Source organism: Manis pentadactyla, chromosome 12, assembly GCF_030020395.1.
Source record: "Manis pentadactyla isolate mManPen7 chromosome 12, mManPen7.hap1, whole genome shotgun sequence".
Taxonomy (NCBI): domain Eukaryota; kingdom Metazoa; phylum Chordata; class Mammalia; order Pholidota; family Manidae; genus Manis; species Manis pentadactyla.
The window spans coordinates 54,986,971-55,006,824 of NC_080030.1; the positions used below are offsets into that span (position 1 = coordinate 54,986,971).

The following is a 19,854-nucleotide window of genomic DNA, read 5'->3' on the forward strand; positions in this document are numbered from 1 at the left end:
GAATTTGGCAAAGCGGAGCGTTGATGCTGCAGAGTGTGAAAACCGAGAGCTGTTTATGAGCCTTTTTTCTGACGGAGGTCATAAATTATCCAAGGGCCTTTCAAAGCTCACAGAGAGATTCTGATTTCTGTTGCTGTAACTGACACCCCATCTCCTCTGAGAGACAGTGAGGCACAGGCAGGGAAGCATAGCCGGCTGGCTCCCTGCCATTAACCCAGGGGGGTCTCAAACAGGCCCTAGAGAGGGTGGCTTATCTCAGTGTGTGGCCATCGGTATGTTTCATCTCTACGCCACTTACGTCATTTCCTTTGGCAAGTGAGCAAGAAGCCTTGATTCTCGAAGCATGCCAACTGTAGATCGCCAGTGGTGATTCTCCAGCACAGACATATTCTAGAAAGAAAGAAAATTTAAGCCACAAATGAGAGGGAAGCCAGATACTGATCTTTCAGGCTGAACGCAGCTTCACTGAGACCAGTGTTTTCCCTCCAAGCAATTTGTACCTGATGACGAAGAAGCCAACCAGAGAAGGAAACACACACAAAAAACAACCAGAAGCCCAGTCTCAAGGATGTAATGATGTTGGGATAGTGGCAAGGCCTTTGCTGACCCTCCACTGGAGGGTTGAATGACAGTCGATTTCCAGTGTCTTTCATTCCTGCCCCTGCCCCCTTGTTTGGTAGATGGTCAGGCAACAATGTAGAGGAAAGAAAATGAAGCAGGTAAAAACAGGTAAGCAATGGACAACATTACTGCGGCTATGTGCATACCTTAATCCAAGATTATACTACTCAGCTGAACACAGGCAGGTCTTACAACATCGGTCTAATCTATTGCACTGACCATTGTTCCTCAACACTGGTAAGAACTTTCTGTGTCTGAACCACCTGGGCAGCTGGTGATAGGTTCACACTCCCGAGTCCCAGTCAATACAGTTTTGACTTGTTAGCTTTGTATTGGTTAATGTTTATGTACACTAAAGCTTGAGAAGCTTGCCAGGAAAGCAGCTCTGTCAATAACCTTCATGCCCAGTATATTGGCATTTAGCCCATGATGTCTGAGTTTGAATCTACAATTGCTTCCTTGTTCCATTATTTTGGTATTTCTTTCCTTCTGGGAACCTTTACTGTGTCCAATCTCTCCTTTGACTTACGGTTATCTGAAATTTGCTGCTTGTCTGAACATTAGCTAACCAGTTAAATAATGAATATTTCTTACAATCCATTGCGTTTTATTCTAATTAGCGAATGTTAAGGTCTTACCACTGACATCGATGCATCTAGAAAAGAACCCCTCCGGTCCCTGGGAAATCTTTTTGCTCTATTTTCTTGTTTGTTTATTTATTCTCGATTTTGTTTCAAGAGTGGTTAAAAACTTTCAGAACGTACAGGAAGTAGCACTCATTAAAAGTGAAGGGAAATTGTAAGATTCTGTTTACATGAGGTACCTAGAGTAGTCAAATTCTAGGAGACAGATTGTGGTTGCCAGGGCCTCGGGGAGGAGGGAGTTGCTATTTAATGAGTACAGAGTTTCAGTTTTGCAAATGAAAAGAGTTGTAGAGGTGGATGGTGGTGATGGTTGCAACACAGTGTGTATGTACTTAGGACCAGTGAACTGTACACTTAAATATGGTTAAGATGGTAAAATTTATATTATGTGTATTTTGCCAAACTATTCCATCATGATGTCTCCCCTTCTAACTGAACCACTGAAATAATGCTCAACTTTCTCAGCACATGGGAAAAGAGAAGGCCTGTGAGTGACATAACCCCAGGGTACACTGGGAAAAAGCAAGTTCAAGGAAACTGCAACTATTTTTTATTCTAAAACCAGACAATGGTTTCTCTTCAGGACTTTGTAGAATGAGTTTGTGAGGAGGAGCCTTCCGCCAATCCTCTGCAGAGGCCATTCTACTGCTCTTCATTTCTCTGCCTGCCAAGGAATCATTATTCTTTATTCGTCACTTGACCATGTTTGAACCAGTGATGAGATTTTGTGACTTTTACCAACTGGTCTGTTATCTTCTTTGGGCATGAGCCACACACAACAAAAGAGAATGCTTTTTAGAAATAACATGCTGGACAAATTTGTTTTGATTGTAAAGATTTATGAAAGCAGAGAGTGCTAGGTTAGTGTGAGGTCACAGATGTTCTATCTTGTGGTGACATTTAATTCAGTCACTCATGAACGTTCATTTGCCAGATTAATTCAAGTAGACATGGACACGAGCATCCTGATGAGAGTTATTCAAGGGGCCGGAAAACTGTTAACAAGACCTAATGATAAATGATACCATATCGCTGTTGAGTGGAACAAAAGTGTCTGGAGGATTGCCGTAAGCGTTGTTATTTATGCCAGCCTGATTTAACATCTCCATTAATAATCTTTCTGAAGACAGAATAAAACTGTACTTGGGAAATCTGCTAGTGAAACTGTATTTGGAGATAAACACTAGGAAAATGGAAGGAAATTGAGTGGGCCTGGAAGCTGGTACAGTGTAAAAGGCAATAGACCTTATACACAATTACAAACACAGCTTCTCGTGGGGCAGGAAGTCATTATAAATAAAACTATGGTTTGGCCAGAACCGTGTTGGAAGTAAGAGTGCTTCAGAGGATTCCAGAGACAAAGAGAAGAAGGGCAGCCCCGGGACGGGGGCTAACATGGATGAAGCTCCGACTCCGTGCCAGGCACCTTACATGATCTCATTGAATCCTGACATAACTCTCTACTGTTTTTATCATCAACTCATAAATAGTAAGATTTCAGGTTTCCGTGAGAGAGGCTATGCAGCTAGTGAGTAGCTGAGGAAGACTTTAAACCCAGGCCTGCCGGTTGTTAAGGCCAGAGCTCTGCGTACACTCTTTGCTGCCTCCCACATCCAAGCGTTCAGATTTATAACCTGACAAGTGCCTGCAGCTATACTTAATTTTCCAAAAATCATTTATAGTTGTTTTCGAACTTTATGGTTGATCATTTTAACTAGATGCTGGTTTCTAAACCCACATTGGAATCTTTGCATTTATCTCTAGATTTGATTTCACTGCAAAAAGTCCTTTAGTTTGAATGTTATGCATTGAGTAGTTTACATTGTGTTGGGGGGAGAAATCGTGTTTCAGCCTCTCTCCGCCCTCGGGCCCGACAGTCTCTGAGACCTGTTGGTTCTTCTCTTATCCCAGCCCTTCCTTTCCTTGAAATGACCCTACCTCAGGGCTCTATTATCCCTCTTTATTCTCCTTCCTTCAATCCATCCTCCCTACAGCTGCCAGACTGTGACTTGTTCAGTTACTAAGATTTTCTACCATCACCCCAATCATGGGTTGAAATATAAACTAATATTTTTTGAGCACCTACTAATATGCCAGGTGCTGTGGTGAGCACTAGGGATCCAAAGATTAGTAAGACAAAATTGCTGCTCTGAAGGAGCCCCCCTAGCTTCAGGGCACTCCTGCCGCCTGCGTTTCCCGACGCCCTGATCCAGACTCCGCAGTGGTTCCTTGTCAGGTAAATTAAGCCTGAGTCCTTAGCTCAGCAGTGCGTGCTCTCTGAAAGTTGTCCCAACCACCATTCTTTTCCTCTATGTTTGAATAATAGAGTAAATTTACTGTCCTTTCCTACAAAGCTCTTGTAATCCAAATAAATACTACCATATCAATAAGACTATAACTTATTATTGACATAATTATGAAATTTATTAACCAATGAGTGTCCTTTTTGCCAATTTCATGCCCTCCAAGGTGGTTTATTTCCTCAGACACCTCTTTCTCTATGTTTACTTATCAAACTACCACCTGTCATTCAAAGTCCACTTGAGGTACTCCATTCACAAAGCCATTTGGAATCATTCCACTCAGAGGTGAACCTGCTCTCCTCGGAGTCCTACAGGTCTTCTTTTGGCATTCCTCAAGTCTTGAATCCTTTTGGACTCAGTTCCATTGATGCATGTTAGAGTTAGTTCTGCATGTACTCGATTATGAGCTGCATGTAGGTAGGAAGCCTGCCTCATTCCTTTTGTATCCTCTCCGCTCTATGCCTTGGGCAGTGAAAATGCTTTCTGTGAAGTTGAAAAATAAGTTAATGAACAAATTACTTGATCTCACTCAACACACCTATTGGGCACTTGCTACATACCAGCCACTGTAACACATGCTTGGAAAACGTAAGTGGGCAAAACAGAAGAGGAACTAGTGGTACCGGCAGCGATGGGGGGAGAGAATAATAAACAATACACATAATAAATAATTCTAGAGAAAACCTGTATAGCATCTCAGAAGATAGTAAACACATGGTTAAAGAAAAAGGAGATGACATGAGTGGGAATTTGAGGGTCTTGGCAGTGGGACTTGTAAGACAGTTGGGGAAAAAGGTAAAATTCAAAGACTTGAGGGTAGGAGAGAGTTGGTGATGCTGTCATCTGGGGGAAGAAATTTCCAGAAGAAACTGCTGGAGTGAAGGTCCTAAGCAGGGAGCAAGCAGCCATGAGGTCAGTGTGCAGTGTGAGAGGGAAAGTATTAGGATAAGAAGTTTGCCAGGCAAAGGGAGAACAGATCACGTATGGCCTTCAGACCATTATAAAAATTTTGTTTTTACTGTGAGGTGACTAAGAAAGTACAGAAGTTTGAGAGGAATGAAATAATATGACTTACAGTTAAATAAGACCACTTTGTCTGCTATGTTGAAAATAGACTTTGGTGGGAAAGGCTAGAAGCAGGTATAGAAGGCTATTTGGGGGTGATAGCAATCATGCAGGCATGAGATAATAGAGGCTTAAAGAGGGAGGTGGAGGTGGTACGGTGGTGATTTCTGGGTCTGCAAGGAAGACTTCAATGATTCTGGCCGGAGCAAGTACAAGGATGGTGTGCCCACCACCTGTGATGGGAGCAGGGTTAGAGGAGTTCAGTGCTGGACATGTTGAGTTGGAAATATTCATTAGACACATGGACATAGAGTGGAGGTATCAGACAACAAATGTCAGATAGCTACAATAACAAAAGGAAAATAGAATAGTTGCACAAGGGCAGTAATTTATGGATTAGAGGGAGAATATCACATCAAGGGGAAGATCATGCTGATTAATCATTTTGGTGGTCTTAGGTTCAAGATTAAGTATCAGGTGTGGCAGAGACTCCTGTGTGTTCAGCCCCTAAATCCATTTTCCTTTCCTTCTTACTCACAGAATGTTAGGTTTTAGGTGGTCTCATGGCTGTCCAGAATAAAGATAATATTTCCTAGTGTCCTTTACAAGCAGGTGGGATCATTTGGCTAAATTCTAATTCATTACATCTAAGTAGAAATGTTGTGTGGAATATCCAGAGAGGTTGCTTAAAGGCAACTGACTCATCTGAAAGAGGCCTCTTCTGCTTTTTCCCATTCTTCCTTCACATTCTCTGGAATGCAGCAGGAATAGCCAGAGCTCCAGCAGCTATCTTGGGCAATGAGGGCAAGTGTCACATCTTAGTGGCAGGAAATTGTAGAGCTAGAAGGATCCTTGGTCCTTCATCCTTAATTTGTGACACCACTGTGCCTGCTCTGGACTGCCAACCTCCAAACTTCTTTTATGAAGGATAGAAATAAACTGTCCTTAAGTCACTAACACAGTTATTTAAAGTTAGTTTATTATCTACCATATCCTGAAAGAGTTAATGTAAAGGCCTTTTCAGTATTGTGATCTATAATAATGCTTGGTTTTGCATGAGAATAATAAAGAGTTTTAGAACTCCAAAAGAATGAGGAGAAATCACCTTAATAAAGTCAGAAACAAATATGTGTGCACACACACACACACACACATATGTACACTTATTTCTGAGTACCATTGTCATTTGCCAGGAAAGACCTGGTTCTCCAAGCAGCAACCTCGTCTAGCTGCCCAGCCCCAGCTCAAGGTTCTGTCCTAGTGTCTAAAACACTTTACATACTTTGTTCATGTATCAGTGATCTTCACGCTTTTGTTCATTTACTCTTGAAAAGAATTTTGAAAAACTATGCTCTCCCTATGCATTTTAGAATTGAAGTCTAAATCACAAAATTTCAATGGTAACACGAGATGTAGGTAATTTGTCCTGCATATTTGTGAATATTGGTATCTGAATATAAAATCATTACATCATTCTTTTATATAGTAAGCATATCTAAGGGTATCTAAATACCAATGGCATTTAATGTCTGCTGAAATAACACATGAATAATTAATTTTTTAAGGCAGAAATTTTACATTGACTCTTTTGCCTCTAGAACTTATATTTCCATTCTATTTCCTTATAGAATTTTATTTTAATGTAATATATTTTTATGTGTGAAATTCTGTAACTGTCACTCTATTATATTTCTCTGCAACAAAATTGAGTATATCAATTGAAATTTTAATTAAACAAATTTTCCTAGCATCAGGTTCTAAGTAGTACATATTTTTCCAGCTTGAGTTTACAATGTAGTTGTTATTAGTAACAGAAAAATATATGTATATTACAAATTTATTTTAAAAATTATGGTTAAGTATAAAAATATATTGGCAATGCATCTATTTATGAGATGGCTGAGAAAATTATAATCCTTCAATTATAGGAGACTTCCTTTAATGTTGTTCCTTTGTTTGGTATTTTTCACATTGGGACAATATGCAATACTAGTGCAATGGAGGCAATATGCAACAAGCAAAATGCGGAAGAGCTATGTCTTTCTTTTGTGAAGTGGGAATGGGGAGATTATGAACAGGAGTGGAAAAGTAGAACTGGCTGGACTGCTCTGCAAGCATGTTACAGGCAGGTCAGTTTAAGAGCCTGAAAATGGATTCTTCCTTCTATCCATCCACCCACTATTCATTCCCACTGTCCCTTAGGAAAGTTTCTGTGGATGTCCATGAGCACACATGCCTAGTTTGAAAACTGCTGCCGTACATGATTACCACTGAAAGTAGGGATCATATCGTATTCATTTTGTGCCCCAGTATGTCATTCAGGGCCACTTAAATAAGTATATGTTGAATGGATATTGAGTAATTAATTTCTAAAACCTAAAATTTCAGTAGCTGCAAAAGTTTAAGTTAACTGTTGAAAGAAAAAGAGTCCTGTTAAACTTTTGGTCAACATATGATAGAAGTCAGACTTGGGATCTTCTCTTGTGACATCCTTAGACTTAGGCAAGAGCCAAAGGAATGATTAAGTCTTTATAGCATTGGGCTCTCTCTCACCACTCTTTCACAGACAATTGGTATCAGGAAAACGACTCCAGAAATAACATCTATCAGATAGCATTTGTCAGTTCCAAGATAAACAAATAAGGTCATAAAGAATTTTTCAATCAATGCTTATCATTCTTCATGACGTACTCTTGATGTAGGGTAGTAAGAACATAATAACCAGCAGGAGTAGTTGCTAAGTGGACATGAACCTGGCATACCTTGATGTGATGATCTCCCTGGTCTGCATGCTGCTATCTCTGCTTGCCAGGTTTCTACTCTGGGCCTCGGTGTGTACTCATAGTTATCAAAATCCCTGTGTCCAGTCTGCGTGTTCATCCATCCATCCATCTACCCAGTTACTCATCCAGCAAATGTCCCATCACCCAGCCAATATTCAGTGAACACCAGGATTGTGCCAGATGCTGAGGATATTGCAGTGAATGAACTAGGTGCATTCACTGCACCTAGTTTTAGACTGTGGGGCATATGGACATCTAACCAGGCAATGGCAGTTTAGAGACAAACACAGGATGTGGGATATGATAGAGGGCTGAGAAATCATCTAGGAGGGGCATGGAAGATGGACTTTTAAAGAAAGGAAGGTTTTCAGGAGGAAGATATGTCCAAACTGACATCAAAAGGATGAATGAGTTAGACAGGAGTTAGGGGTACTGGCATCGCAGAGGGAATTTATTTTATTAAAACTGGCAGAAGGAAGAGCATGTGTGTGGAGACCTATAAGCAAGAGGGACACTTTATGTCTTGGTCCCTGTTTGTTTGTTTTTTATCATTATAAATGATCACTAATATGCTACTATTTTATTAGTTATTTTCTATAGAAAATAACTATTAGAAAGCAGGGATTTTTGTTTTGTTTATCTTCTATATTGCCAGCACCTGGCACGTGTTAAGGACTCAATGAATATTTATTGAATGACTAAAGGAATGAGTGATGTTTGGGAATCTGAAAATAGTTCAGCCTGGATGATGTCTGGAGGCCTAGCTGAATAATTAATGGTTGGAAAGAAGCTAGAAAGTGTAGCTGGGTCAGATCATGACAGGGTTTGTAAGCTGTGTTAAGATACTTGGACTTAATCCTGAGGGCGATGGGGTTTTAAACAGTCATCTGTGGGTCATATTTGAGTTTCAGGGAACTCATCCTGGCTGCACAGTGGAGGGAGGGTTTGGAGCCAGACAAAGCTGAGTGCAGACAAGAAGATGATGGTGCCATGCACTTAGTGGGGAGGCTGGCTGAGCAGGCTGGCACAGACTGGTGTTTTGGAGGGGACAGCCAGATTCTGTGCCTCACTCACAGGAAGGTGGCTCTGATTCACAGTGGCTTGGTGACCATTTCAGTAAGAGGCATATTGAAAAAAAGAATATCATTGACATGTGACATGTCATGGAGATCTGAACACAGGAGGAAATGATAGCACTTTAATGTCCACTGAAATCCCAGCACTGTTTTGGAATCCCACATTAGGCAGCAAATCTGTCCACCCTTAAGAAGCATCAGCCCAACAATTTCACATTATCCCAGTGGCAATGTGTCTCTAACTCTTCATATCTGTAGTTTTAAGAATAATCTCTATCTTAGAGTTGAAAGAGTAAATAAATATCCACCTTTGTGGCAACTAGGTGATTTTTTGGGGGCGAATTTTTATTTTTATTTGGGGGAAAAAAAACCCTTAAAAATCTATGGTAAACCCTTTATTTCCCTTTTAGCTGAATTATCAAGTATTATCCACCCTAAGAACAAAACAATCCCTTTGCTCCTGAGCAACATCACATTTGGCATTTAATAAACCACCAACTCAAGTTTTCAAATTAAATCAAGAGTCTGTTTGTGAAAGAGGTTCTGGCAGAGCAGATTTGCAATCATATAAGGCAGCTTCAAACTGTTTTTCTCCCTGTTTATCAGAGACTTTCTTTGATTAAAATATTTAGAATGATGTTGATAAACTAAGTCTGGTGCACAATAGGAATGAGAGCTAATTATACCTTTTAAACTGAAGGATACAGGGAGAAAACAACCACAGGTACATAGTCTGTGTTTTCTTTTTTTAATTGCTTGCAAAATAGGGAAGCAAGACTCTGAGAGAAAATGAAGTCACTGAATTCTCCCCTAACAAGCTACGTGGTCTCCTTGGTAACCGCTGGAGCCCCAGCCTAGGCGGCCTCAGAGGGCCAGATGCATCTCAAGTCCTAAACAAGACCTTGGCCCTTAAAGAAACTATAACACTGCCATATTGATTGCCTGTTGGAAGGTATCTTTTTCTTGTTTGATCTGCTTCTGAGACCCTACTGAACTCAAGGAGCCTGGAGATCAGTTGCTGTCCATGGGGCAGACATGCATGCAGATCAGGAGCATGGACATGCCACATGCTGACCGTCTCACTGTGAACAGTGAAACTTTTTAGAAAAAAAAATCAAATTTGAGCCTTCTTTTTACAATGTTCACACTTGCCCAAAGCACCTTTCATACTGCAGGAGTTGTGAGGTTGTGTATAATCTTTGTGGTTGCTTGAGTAGAGGCCACAGGACCCTGTGGAAGGAACATTTGTTCTCTCTTTGTCAACTTCATATTTATGGTTCAGAGTCAAGAATAAGAAGTGTCTAAAAATGCTGACCTCCTCTAAGAGCTTGTGGTAAGTGACTAGGAAAAATGATGATAAACTTCTGCAAAACACTATAGAATGTAACAAATATAATGTTTCAAGGAACTATTATTATTTTATTGATTAGAAAGTCACTACTTAATATGGAGTTGGACTCTTATAATCAAAAGGAATTTTAAATTGAACCATAAGTGATTCCTTTTTGTAATTGTAATAACCAGTCTTGTATCTGATTTAATGTTTACTTTGCCCAACTGCTGAGCCCACGTGTGTGGGGGTTGGAGGCTGGAGGGACAGAAGATAAATTCTCAGTTCTGTCTCTCACATACTCCTCTCCCTCTTGATCCACCGCAGACATCTGGACTGTTTCCAGTGTGACGAGGGAGGTGCCAGGTGGAAGCGCCTTTACGGCCTTCATATTGAACTTGGTTTGGCAGTTCAGCCAGTGAGTCCGGCCCAGATAGCAGACAATGGGCGAGAACCCTCTGACCTGGCCTTCACTCTGGCCGCCCTGCCTCTCTCTCTCAGAGCAGAAGCACAGGCTGGGCATTATGCAACGATCTTCTTTTTTATTAGAACTGAAAGAGGACAGCCAACAAAAGGAGGGAGAGGAAGCCCTCTCCCATTTTATCTCATTTATAGTAAGTCTGGATTGTAGCAAAGTCACGAACAGGGTGTTCTCAAAGCCCCATAAAAAATCCTGGCACATCCTTTCTACTGCATTCCCATCAAACAAATAGTGTGCATGAGCATAATTTTTGTATATATATATAAAAATATATGTATATATGTGTGTGTGTGTGTGTGTGTATACAGTTGAGCCTTGGACAACATGGGTTTGAACTTTGTGGTTCCACTTAGACATGGGCTTTTTTCAATAAATATATTGGAAACCTTTTTGGAGATTTGTGACAACTCAAAAAAACATTTTTCTTTTCTCTAGCTTACTTTATTGTAAGTGTACAGTATATAATACACAAAATATGTGTTAATTGAGTATGTATGTTATCAGCAAGGCTTCTGGTCCACAGTAGGCTATTAGTAGCTATGTTTTAGGGGAGTCTAAAGTATATGTGGATTTTCAACTGTGTTGGGGAGTCAGTGAGCCTAACCCCTGCTTTGCGCAAGAGTCAACTGTATATATATTCAGTTTATATATATATAATGTATAATATCTATAGTGTATATATATATGTATTTTTTTCACTCATTTACCATGGTCCTTAATATTTTCTGAATCTATAACTCATTTTAAAATATAAATATAAGTTATAGATAATCTCCCTAGAAAATTGTGCACAAATACAGCCTCTGAAAATTTGCCTGTAGTTTCCAAAAACTCATTCATGTCTCAACCAACAGACCCTCGGTCAGCTAAAAGGCTACATTTCCAAAGACTTTTAAATACCATGTGTTGAGAATGGTCTTAGTCCATTTATATATTATGTGACCTGTTTTTTTTTTGAAACTGAAAACTGGAAGAGTAAAGCCGTTCCTTGGGTACAGTGTGATGCAGAGTAGAGATTTTCTCACCCAGGTCATGTTCTATAGCTAATCTACACTTTCTGCAAAAGAAAATACACACCTCATCATAATGTGCCCAAGAAACTGATCTGAGAGTGGGGCTGTTCATGGCAGGACTCTGCTCAGCTAAGAGCCGTAAGGATGGCCCATTTCCAGTTTTTCTGGAGTGGTAGGTTTTAATCCCCACAGTACATCAGTTGGTGCTGCCTCTAGTGCCCTCTTCTCAGCCCTGCTCTTCAAAACGGTGCACTTCCAAGGCCCATTTCACACCATTCCTTCTCCATGATGGTTTCCCCCAACCCAGAAAGCATCTGCAGAGTCAGCTTCTGTCTTCCCATCATAGTCTGCCTGTAGCTATTGACTGTAGAACACTTGGCAAAGTCTTTCCCACTTTAAGCCACTCCATTAGTCTCCAATCCTCTTGTCTCCCTCGCTGCAGCTGTGTGCACACACTGTTGTGTACTGTGCTTAGGCACTTTCACTCTGGACACAAAAGACTTATTCCAACTTTGCCATTAATCAGCTATTAATTTGCAGAAAAAAACCTTGAATTTCCTAAGTATCAATTTTCCTCTTTCTGGAAACTGGGTATGATTATAGTACACACCTAACTGGACTTCTGTGAAGATTAAATAATACCATACATGTAAATCATTTAGCATAGCATTCAAATCATAATGAGTGTGGAATAAAAGGTTAGTTATGTAATTTGTTGAACCAAATTTTACATGGACAGAATTGAAATCTCATATTCTTTTCAGGTCCTCTTAACAATTTTTACTTTTAATGTGGAAAGTCCCAGTTTGGCTGATGAAAGTTTCACGTTTTATCCTAGCCAACTCTAGGATGTTGGAAGTATATGCTACTGTGCTATACTGGTTTGCCATCAACACTGTCCCTAAAACTTAAGCACATGATCTCTAGTCTCCAAAGGATCCTAAAACCAGGTGCGCAGGGGACTGATAAAGATAATATCTTGAATGTGGTTTTTGAATCCTATAGCCCAACTTTGCTCTAGACATTATCAAAGGATCCTGAGGATCAGGCCAGATAGTCCAGATGGGTAAATTTACTGCTAGAAAAAATAATAGCTCACTTTATTATAATAACATATTTAGATACAAAGCTCAGCATAGGTATTTGCTCTTTAGATTTTTTAAGGTTATATCTATATGTATGTCTTTAGCTAACTCTTCAGACCGTCTTCAAACTGGGATTAAGTTTGCTTGGATTTTGCACATTTTGAGTATCTGAGTTTGAACAAATGTTTGAGGGCAGACATTATATTTTACTCATCTTTGCACTCCTAGATCCTAGTATATCATCTGCCATATGCAATAATTTAGAATATACAAGAATCTACTTTGCATTGAAAAGGCTGCAAAGTTTGGTTGTATTGGCATGGTTATTTTTAACAAAGAGATTCAAATAAAAAATCATTAAAAGTAATCTGCACTTCAATAGTTTGAGTAAGGAATCAAAAAATGAGAATATTTTTAGTATGTGAACAAAATAGATTGGACTATATCTTTCTTTTGAGAATCCAGTTTCATTAATTAGCAATAAGTACTTAATTCTTCATTACTGATGAAATTCTACACTTTCTTGTTTTTATGTCTTTAACATCTGGTGTATTTCTGACTTCATGTCTAATTGTGAATTCATTCTGTTTTATATATGCTACACATCAAAGTACAGTTTTATGACCCTCATTTTCATGTACAAATCAGTCAGTAGCAATGGACACTCTCTCAAACTCCTTTGGTATGATTTATTTGATAATGAGAAATTAAAATTATGTAAGCATTCACATTATATGGGAATGGATCAAGCAGCCAATCTTACTGATTTATTTCCTTGTCTAATAAAAGACATTTGCAAAAGTCAGAACTGACAGGAATGGAAACCTATTTGGGGGCTTGCAGGCCAGTCATTCATTTTTACCCCTTGTCAAATGTCTGCTTTTATCAAGCAATAAATTTAGCATCTGAGATGATTTAGAAAGTTTAGTTTTTAGCTCATCATCAAAAGGTTTTTTGATTCTATGATCTGGTCCTCTTGACATGGCCATATCTGTCCCAGTTCTGGGTGCAGAAGTACATACCAGGTGGAACCATAAACCTTGGAATGCCAGTTCCTACCTATGCCAAAAGCTAATCAACTGGATGGAGAAAGGATTTTTTCATGTTCCAATTGTGCTTTATTGGAAATAAGTGCATTCTCAAGCTGCAACATCTTGTATAACAGCTATTTCATGGGGACCTGTCAGGAATTCTTTCAGCACTGATTTTTTTCAAAAGATATATTAAATTGAGATCAGTGGCTCCCTATTATGAAATGATTTTGTGAATGACAACCAAAGATCTCCAAAGAACTATGTTGAAAATTCTGGGAGTAATTCATTTATGATACAGTGTTTATTATCTAAAACAATATCACAGATAAAAATTCTCCAGGCCAACCAATCCATGCTGTTCAACTATCTTAGAGCCACAAAATATGCCTAATGTCTTTGGTAACATACCTCTGACTCAGAAGGCAATAAAGTTCAGAAATGGCCGTGGAGACGTAAGTCTGAATTAGGATTGCATCTGGGAAGTATCATTTATAGAGGTCCTACAAGGACTGGCTTCAACTGCCCATTATATATGAGCCAGTTCCAGGGAGATGGATATTCTCAGACCTGAGAGCATAGGCTCACGGATTCTGTTTGACTTTAGAGTCAAACTAGACTGCTTCAGAGAAAATTGAATTCCTTGGGTATCCTTGTAAATCAACTTAATCTTCCTTGGGGGATATCCTGGACCTATTTCAAACCCATGTTCTTTGGCTGTGGTCATCACTGTGGTTGATATGGAATAAAGGCTATCTCCAAGGGAAAGATTCAGGCTCCGGCACTGGGCCTACATTGGCTGTACTGTGTCAGGCTCACAGTGTTAGGCCCCCTTACCTGGTACAGATTGGCGAGGTGGTGGTTAGTTTTGATCAAAAATGGCTGGTTCACCCCTGGGTGGTCAACATCATGTGCTGCTGCAGCCAGCAGTCCAAGCATGATATCCAGAGGCGTGAGGAAGCTGGCGAGCTGTTAAAAACAAACAAACAAACAAAAACTGGGAGGTAATTGGTGTGTTTTTACATGTAGGTTAGTATTTGTTTTGGTTAAATCAAATCAAATGAATCATCACAGGATTGTTGTTCAAGTTTTTCTCCAGACCTTTACCCTCTGAAGCAACCAAGAAGGTGATAGTCACATGGAATCAGAGTTAAAAAGAAAGGACTGTGTGGAAAGTAATTAAGCTAGTCAATACAGATCATTCAGGTTCTCTTTTTCTACTGTCACTCTGTTTCCTTGTGCTGGAGTGGTGTTGCCTGTTGGCAGTACCGCTCCTTGGTGGGTAGGGGGAATGCACAGCCTGAAATCAGCTTTATTTCTGGAGAAAGCTGTAAATGAAGGAAAAAATTGAAGACAAAGTGATGGACACATTTAAAAAAACCATTTGTGTATTTCAACCATCTACTATATTACTGCCACTTCTTTGAATATGAGATCAAGTGTGGGCTGAACTGCAAAATTTGCACGCTTCTTCAATGTGTAATAAATAGGATTACATGAGAATCTCATTTTTTTGGTTAGCTAGTGAAACAAGTAGGACAATGGGAATTCAGTACTATCTTTAAATATACAACTGTGTGATATATTACAACTCTCAGACTACTTAGAGATCAAAAAACACAATCTTTAATGTCTCTGGGATGTTTTATAGGGATGAGGCATCCACCAGTTTTCTCTTGGGAATGCCTGTCTGGCATCTGTGTATTTAATGGTTGATGTTAAAACGGATTGAACTAAACAGAGTTTTGGACTGCGATACTGTTTTTCCAAAACCTTAAGAAAAACTCATCCTGTATATTATACCAACTAAGTTTTATATGGGTAAGAAATGCTCAGCTTTCAAGCAACGAGTTTTATTGTTTATGTTTTTAATTTTTGGATTGGTTTATTGCATCAGAACATGCTTGTTAAGAAGTCTTTGATATTCACAAGATTTCTTGGGCCTGAATCAGGATGCCCAGTTGGCACAGTGGGAAATGGAGCTTGAGTCTTGAAGAGTTTTGATTCTATTTGTGGATCAAAAACCATCAAGGTGGGAGAGACTTTTCTCAGAAAAGTTCAGTGCTGGTACCATTTATGGCAAAGGTCCAAGGCAAAACAGCTAGTTCTCAGAACTGATGAGGATATCTGAAACGTAGATTGTCATAGAAAGGGTTGTTTTTGTCCTAATGCAGCCTTGAAAAATATACACAGTATGAAAGGAAACCTCAGAAAATTTACATCTCCTTTCATGAGTATTGTTTGATGCTCTGAGCTGATACTGGAACTTTAATATAAGCAATCTGTATTCATATTGTGCATGGCCCATAACACAGTTGTTCTGATGTGCTGGTGATTTGGGATCTACCAGGTAGCTGACCTGGTGCTTTCAGATGGCTCTGGGGTCAGCTGGGTTCCGCCTTACCTTTGGCTCCTTCAGGTAGCAGTGCATGGCCTGGGTGACATCAGCTGCGTGAACAGCATTGTGATACGGGTTTTGACTATGGTAATCTTCTTGTACCATGACTAGGAGGCAAACAGATAACTCAGTCAGCTAAAACCAAAACAGGAAGGGCACACTAGCTCAGACTTATTGAAGGTTTCTTTTGCTTAAAAATATCGATGTCTCCAAAATGTGCAGCCTGGGGAGCCTTTAAAAAAGAACATGGTTTGCAAGCTTGGCAATCCTACTGGGCTGTTTTCAGTGGAGAGGAGGGGGAGGGGAGATGGGAGAAAGGCTAAAAGGATTTAGGAGACCCTTGGGATTCCCCGCCACCTTCATAAATCACCCATTTCTGGCATTCATGAAGGCTTTCATTCACAGGGAAAATAGAAATGTAGGAAAAGGACAACTTTATTTCATCCTATAGTTTAATTATTTGTTTGTTCCTGACTATGACTAATATGCCATAAAAGAGGTTTCCTTTCAAAGAGCCCTAGAGACATCAACCTCTGGCTAATCAAAGATTGGCTTATCACTTGAGCAAACACTGACCAAAGCAAATATGGGGCTTCTTCAGGCAAAAATTCAAAGTATGTGTTGATGCAATTGAGGACTCCTTGGTTTTATTGTAACCTTTTTCAGATTAAGTTATCGTTTTTCATGTCCTCCCAATCTAAGGACCAGAGTGCTCTTGGAACCAAGTAGAAACATAATTAAGGCAATTTTGGTTTGCTATTTATAGAAGCCACTAGCCTGCTTCAGCTAATACCCAAGGCGATGCTTAGGATACAGTATATTCAGTGTGTATGGAATGTCCAGATTTGCGGGCATGGCTGCATTTTCTCAGCCCTACTCTGAGTTTGGCCCTGGGTTCTGGTGTTATTTCTGTTGTTGAATCTTTGCATTCTTTACATGTAACCTGGGTGCATACACATATCCAAAGTATCTGTGTTCTCCCTCTTTAGACAAATCAAAATTATTTTTCCCCATTCAAGGCCACTGCTTTGCTCACGCCTCTAAATTCAATTAGCTTGAGGTTATTTGCATTTCTGGAACCAAGACATGTTGTGGCTGACTTCAAATATTTCTGTTGTGCCACGTATACCTTTTACTCAGCAGGCTTATTTTACAATTATATTTAAGCTCTGTCTCTATCACTTATTATTTGTCTTGGGCAAGTTACTTAACCACAGGTTTCCTCAATTTCCTCTCTCTATAATGGGGATAACAGCAGCTCCAATCTCACAGGGCTGCTAGGAGGATTAAATGTGTTAATACATGCAAGCCGTCCGAAGAGTTCCCCGAATACTAGGCATCACAGAAGCCTGATCGTTGTTGCTGTCATTGTCATAGTCATTTTACTCTTGCTGGCACCAGGTCAGCTTCCAAAATCAAAGCATAGCCTTGGGACAAGTAAAGAAGCCAGATACATGCTAAGTGGCCCCAGGAAGTTATTTGATGATTAAAAATGTGCCCTGGATAATTTACTGCAGATAGATAAGATGCATGGAAAGTCAAATAAGAACTGGAGCTGCCTCTTGAGAGAAAGTGATGGTGGTGTTGAGTGGAAAGGTGGTAGCCTTCCTTTCAAGGGCTACTGTGGGCTTGGACTGAGGTTCTGTCAAGTACAAGTGTTGACCTTGAGCAAGTTACAAAACCTCTTTGTTTGTCTCCTTAACTGTGGGCTCGATGGTGGCAATACCCAATTTGCAGGGTTGTTGAAATAACCTTGTTCAAATCCACTAGGGTTGGTTGAAACGGCTGTTGAAACCTTACTGGAGTTTTGTCGATTGTGAGCGGATCAGTAACTTCCTTGACAATTACATGCTTTTGACGGTTTTCTTAGCATAGCCTTTATCTATTGTAAACATAACTAATCAAGTAAACATTTTTTCCATCGATTTAAATGGGTAAGCCATTTTTAAAAATTAAAATGAGGTAATTTAAAATTAAGTTGAGGTCTTTACTATGGTTCTTGCCACTTTATATTAAAGAATATTATGGACTGCTATTATTCATGGGAAAGGACATAGGAATATGGAAGAAAAGACTTACCTAAAAACCTATGTAAGGTCACCATATCTAATTTGAAATGGTGAATGAGTCCATGGGCGTTGAAGAGGTGGCACAGCAGTGTTACCAGGCTGTTTCCTGTAGGAAAAGTCATCTTTTTAAACTCATTTCATCACCACTAAAACATAAGATTGATAATAGCATCCAAAGTTTCTATAATGAAAGGTTTTTAGTAGGGTCATTTCTTTTCCCCTTTAGATTTGAAATTATTCAAGTATTAAGGTCATTGTTACTATGATCTGGTCCTAGGTTTTCTCTTATTGTACAAGTAAAATTAGCTCAGATCTTCTCCCAATACCACAAGCAATGGAAACATTAAGAGTTAGAAGGCATCTGCTTATTGTAGTATCAGGACCCCCCCCACCCCCACCCACAGGGGTATTTTTAAAGGCACAGTTTAATGATTACTTAAAATGTGTCTCAAGTTGCTTCCAATTGACTCTTACAAGTACAGGGCTATCTAAGTTACCACATTGCTGAATAGTCACAGCCTATACTTCCTATGTAAAAATCATTTGAGATGAGGTTTGACCATGAAGTATTTCATAAGTCAAGTCAGCAGAGATGCAAATTCAAAGCTACAATAACTTGTAAGCATTCAAGAAGTATTGTTTATTAAAGAATAATTTTGAATTTAAGAAGAATTATAGAGTTTATGAAAGACTTTGAAATGGACCAAGATGACTGGATGTCTTAAATGGAAAACTAGGTGTTCCTAAGCACACTCTTCCAAGGTACCTGATTCTATGGGTTTCTGCAGCTTTCATTGTTTTAAGCTATTTCACAACTTACAAAGTTGGCAATAACTGATAATATTGCAAGTGTTTCTTGTCCATATATATGCAAACAAGGTTACTCAGGTGGAAATACAATTGATTTCTTCCTCCCACTTTTATAGTTATTTATAAATTCATTTAAGCATTTCTTATTGCTTATATATATGTGGTTATTTGAATTCTCCTTTGAACTAGCTGTAGCATCTTACTGGATCTCTAAATAATTGAGATAAATAAAATCTTTGACATGTGTTCATTTAATGTTTCTATGAGAGTCATGATTATACTCTCTTTTGAACAAATACCATTGAACAAGTTCTTTTGTTCACAGTGAATTTCATTTGCGGGTACCCATTTCTCAGTTGATTTGACCAAAGTGAAGTACAAGGTTATGGGATCCATACACATCTGGTCTAGTGAGCTTTCCACAGTGAAAAGCTTGGTTTCATGGTCTTAGGCTGTTATCTCTTAATTGTACATTCTTTTGTCAAGTAACCGAATGATGAAAAAACCATCTCTAATGACTTAAAGCTCAAGCCTGGTAGATGGTAGGACATAGGAAGATCAACATTAAATATGATGTCTTTTATTGGCTCCCTAAGTTTGTCAGCATTTGTTTAAGGAGAAGATAAAAATATAATAGGATTTTATTATTTTCTTAAGAAAAGTCTTTATAGGCATAAAGATTTAAAAAGTGAAATCAATTGGGAGTATCTACTTTTCCCTTTAGTTGCATCCTAATTTTTACATTTTATCATCAGCAATTGTTTTCTTCTGACGATGCCAAACATATCTGGATAATACCTGTAATGGGGCATGTTCAGCTCACTTAATAAAAGTACACAAATACCTGCCCTGTAAGATTCAGGGTTGACCAGGTGGGCTTTTGTGTTTCTAGTTTTTAACAGTGAACTTTCTCCTTTTGGATATGGCCGAAGTATTCTGTAAGGAAAGAATCTAATCTGCTTTTTCCTAAACTCTTTTGGTATCATCAAAGCCAGAAGGAAACTGTCTTATGACTCAAGGCCTGATTCAGCCCTAATTGTTCATCTGAATTAATTTTCTCTTGCCCTGGTCCTTCTTGAGTGGCTGTAGACTTACAAAAGTGGGGAAACGGGTTACAAAGAACAGCAATGTTTAATAAATTTTGT

The 19,854-nt window shown here is 39.1% G+C and overlaps 1 protein-coding gene across 5 annotated transcripts in view; it reads right to left on the reverse strand.

Annotated features, from left to right (window-relative positions):
- Positions 1–19,854, reverse strand: part of PDE7B (phosphodiesterase 7B) — a 294,625-nt gene that overhangs the window by 18,570 nt on the left and 256,201 nt on the right. For all 5 annotated transcript variants that reach the window (XM_036903718.2, XM_036903717.2, XM_057489246.1 and 2 more), the window contains 4 exons: positions 17,910–18,005; positions 15,837–15,937; positions 14,270–14,401; positions 299–390 (listed from right to left, as the gene is read on the reverse strand). In XM_036903718.2, coding sequence (XP_036759613.1) covers positions 299–390; positions 14,270–14,401; positions 15,837–15,937; positions 17,910–18,005 — 421 coding nt within the window. The remainder of the gene's footprint in view (positions 1–298; positions 391–14,269; positions 14,402–15,836; positions 15,938–17,909; positions 18,006–19,854) is intronic.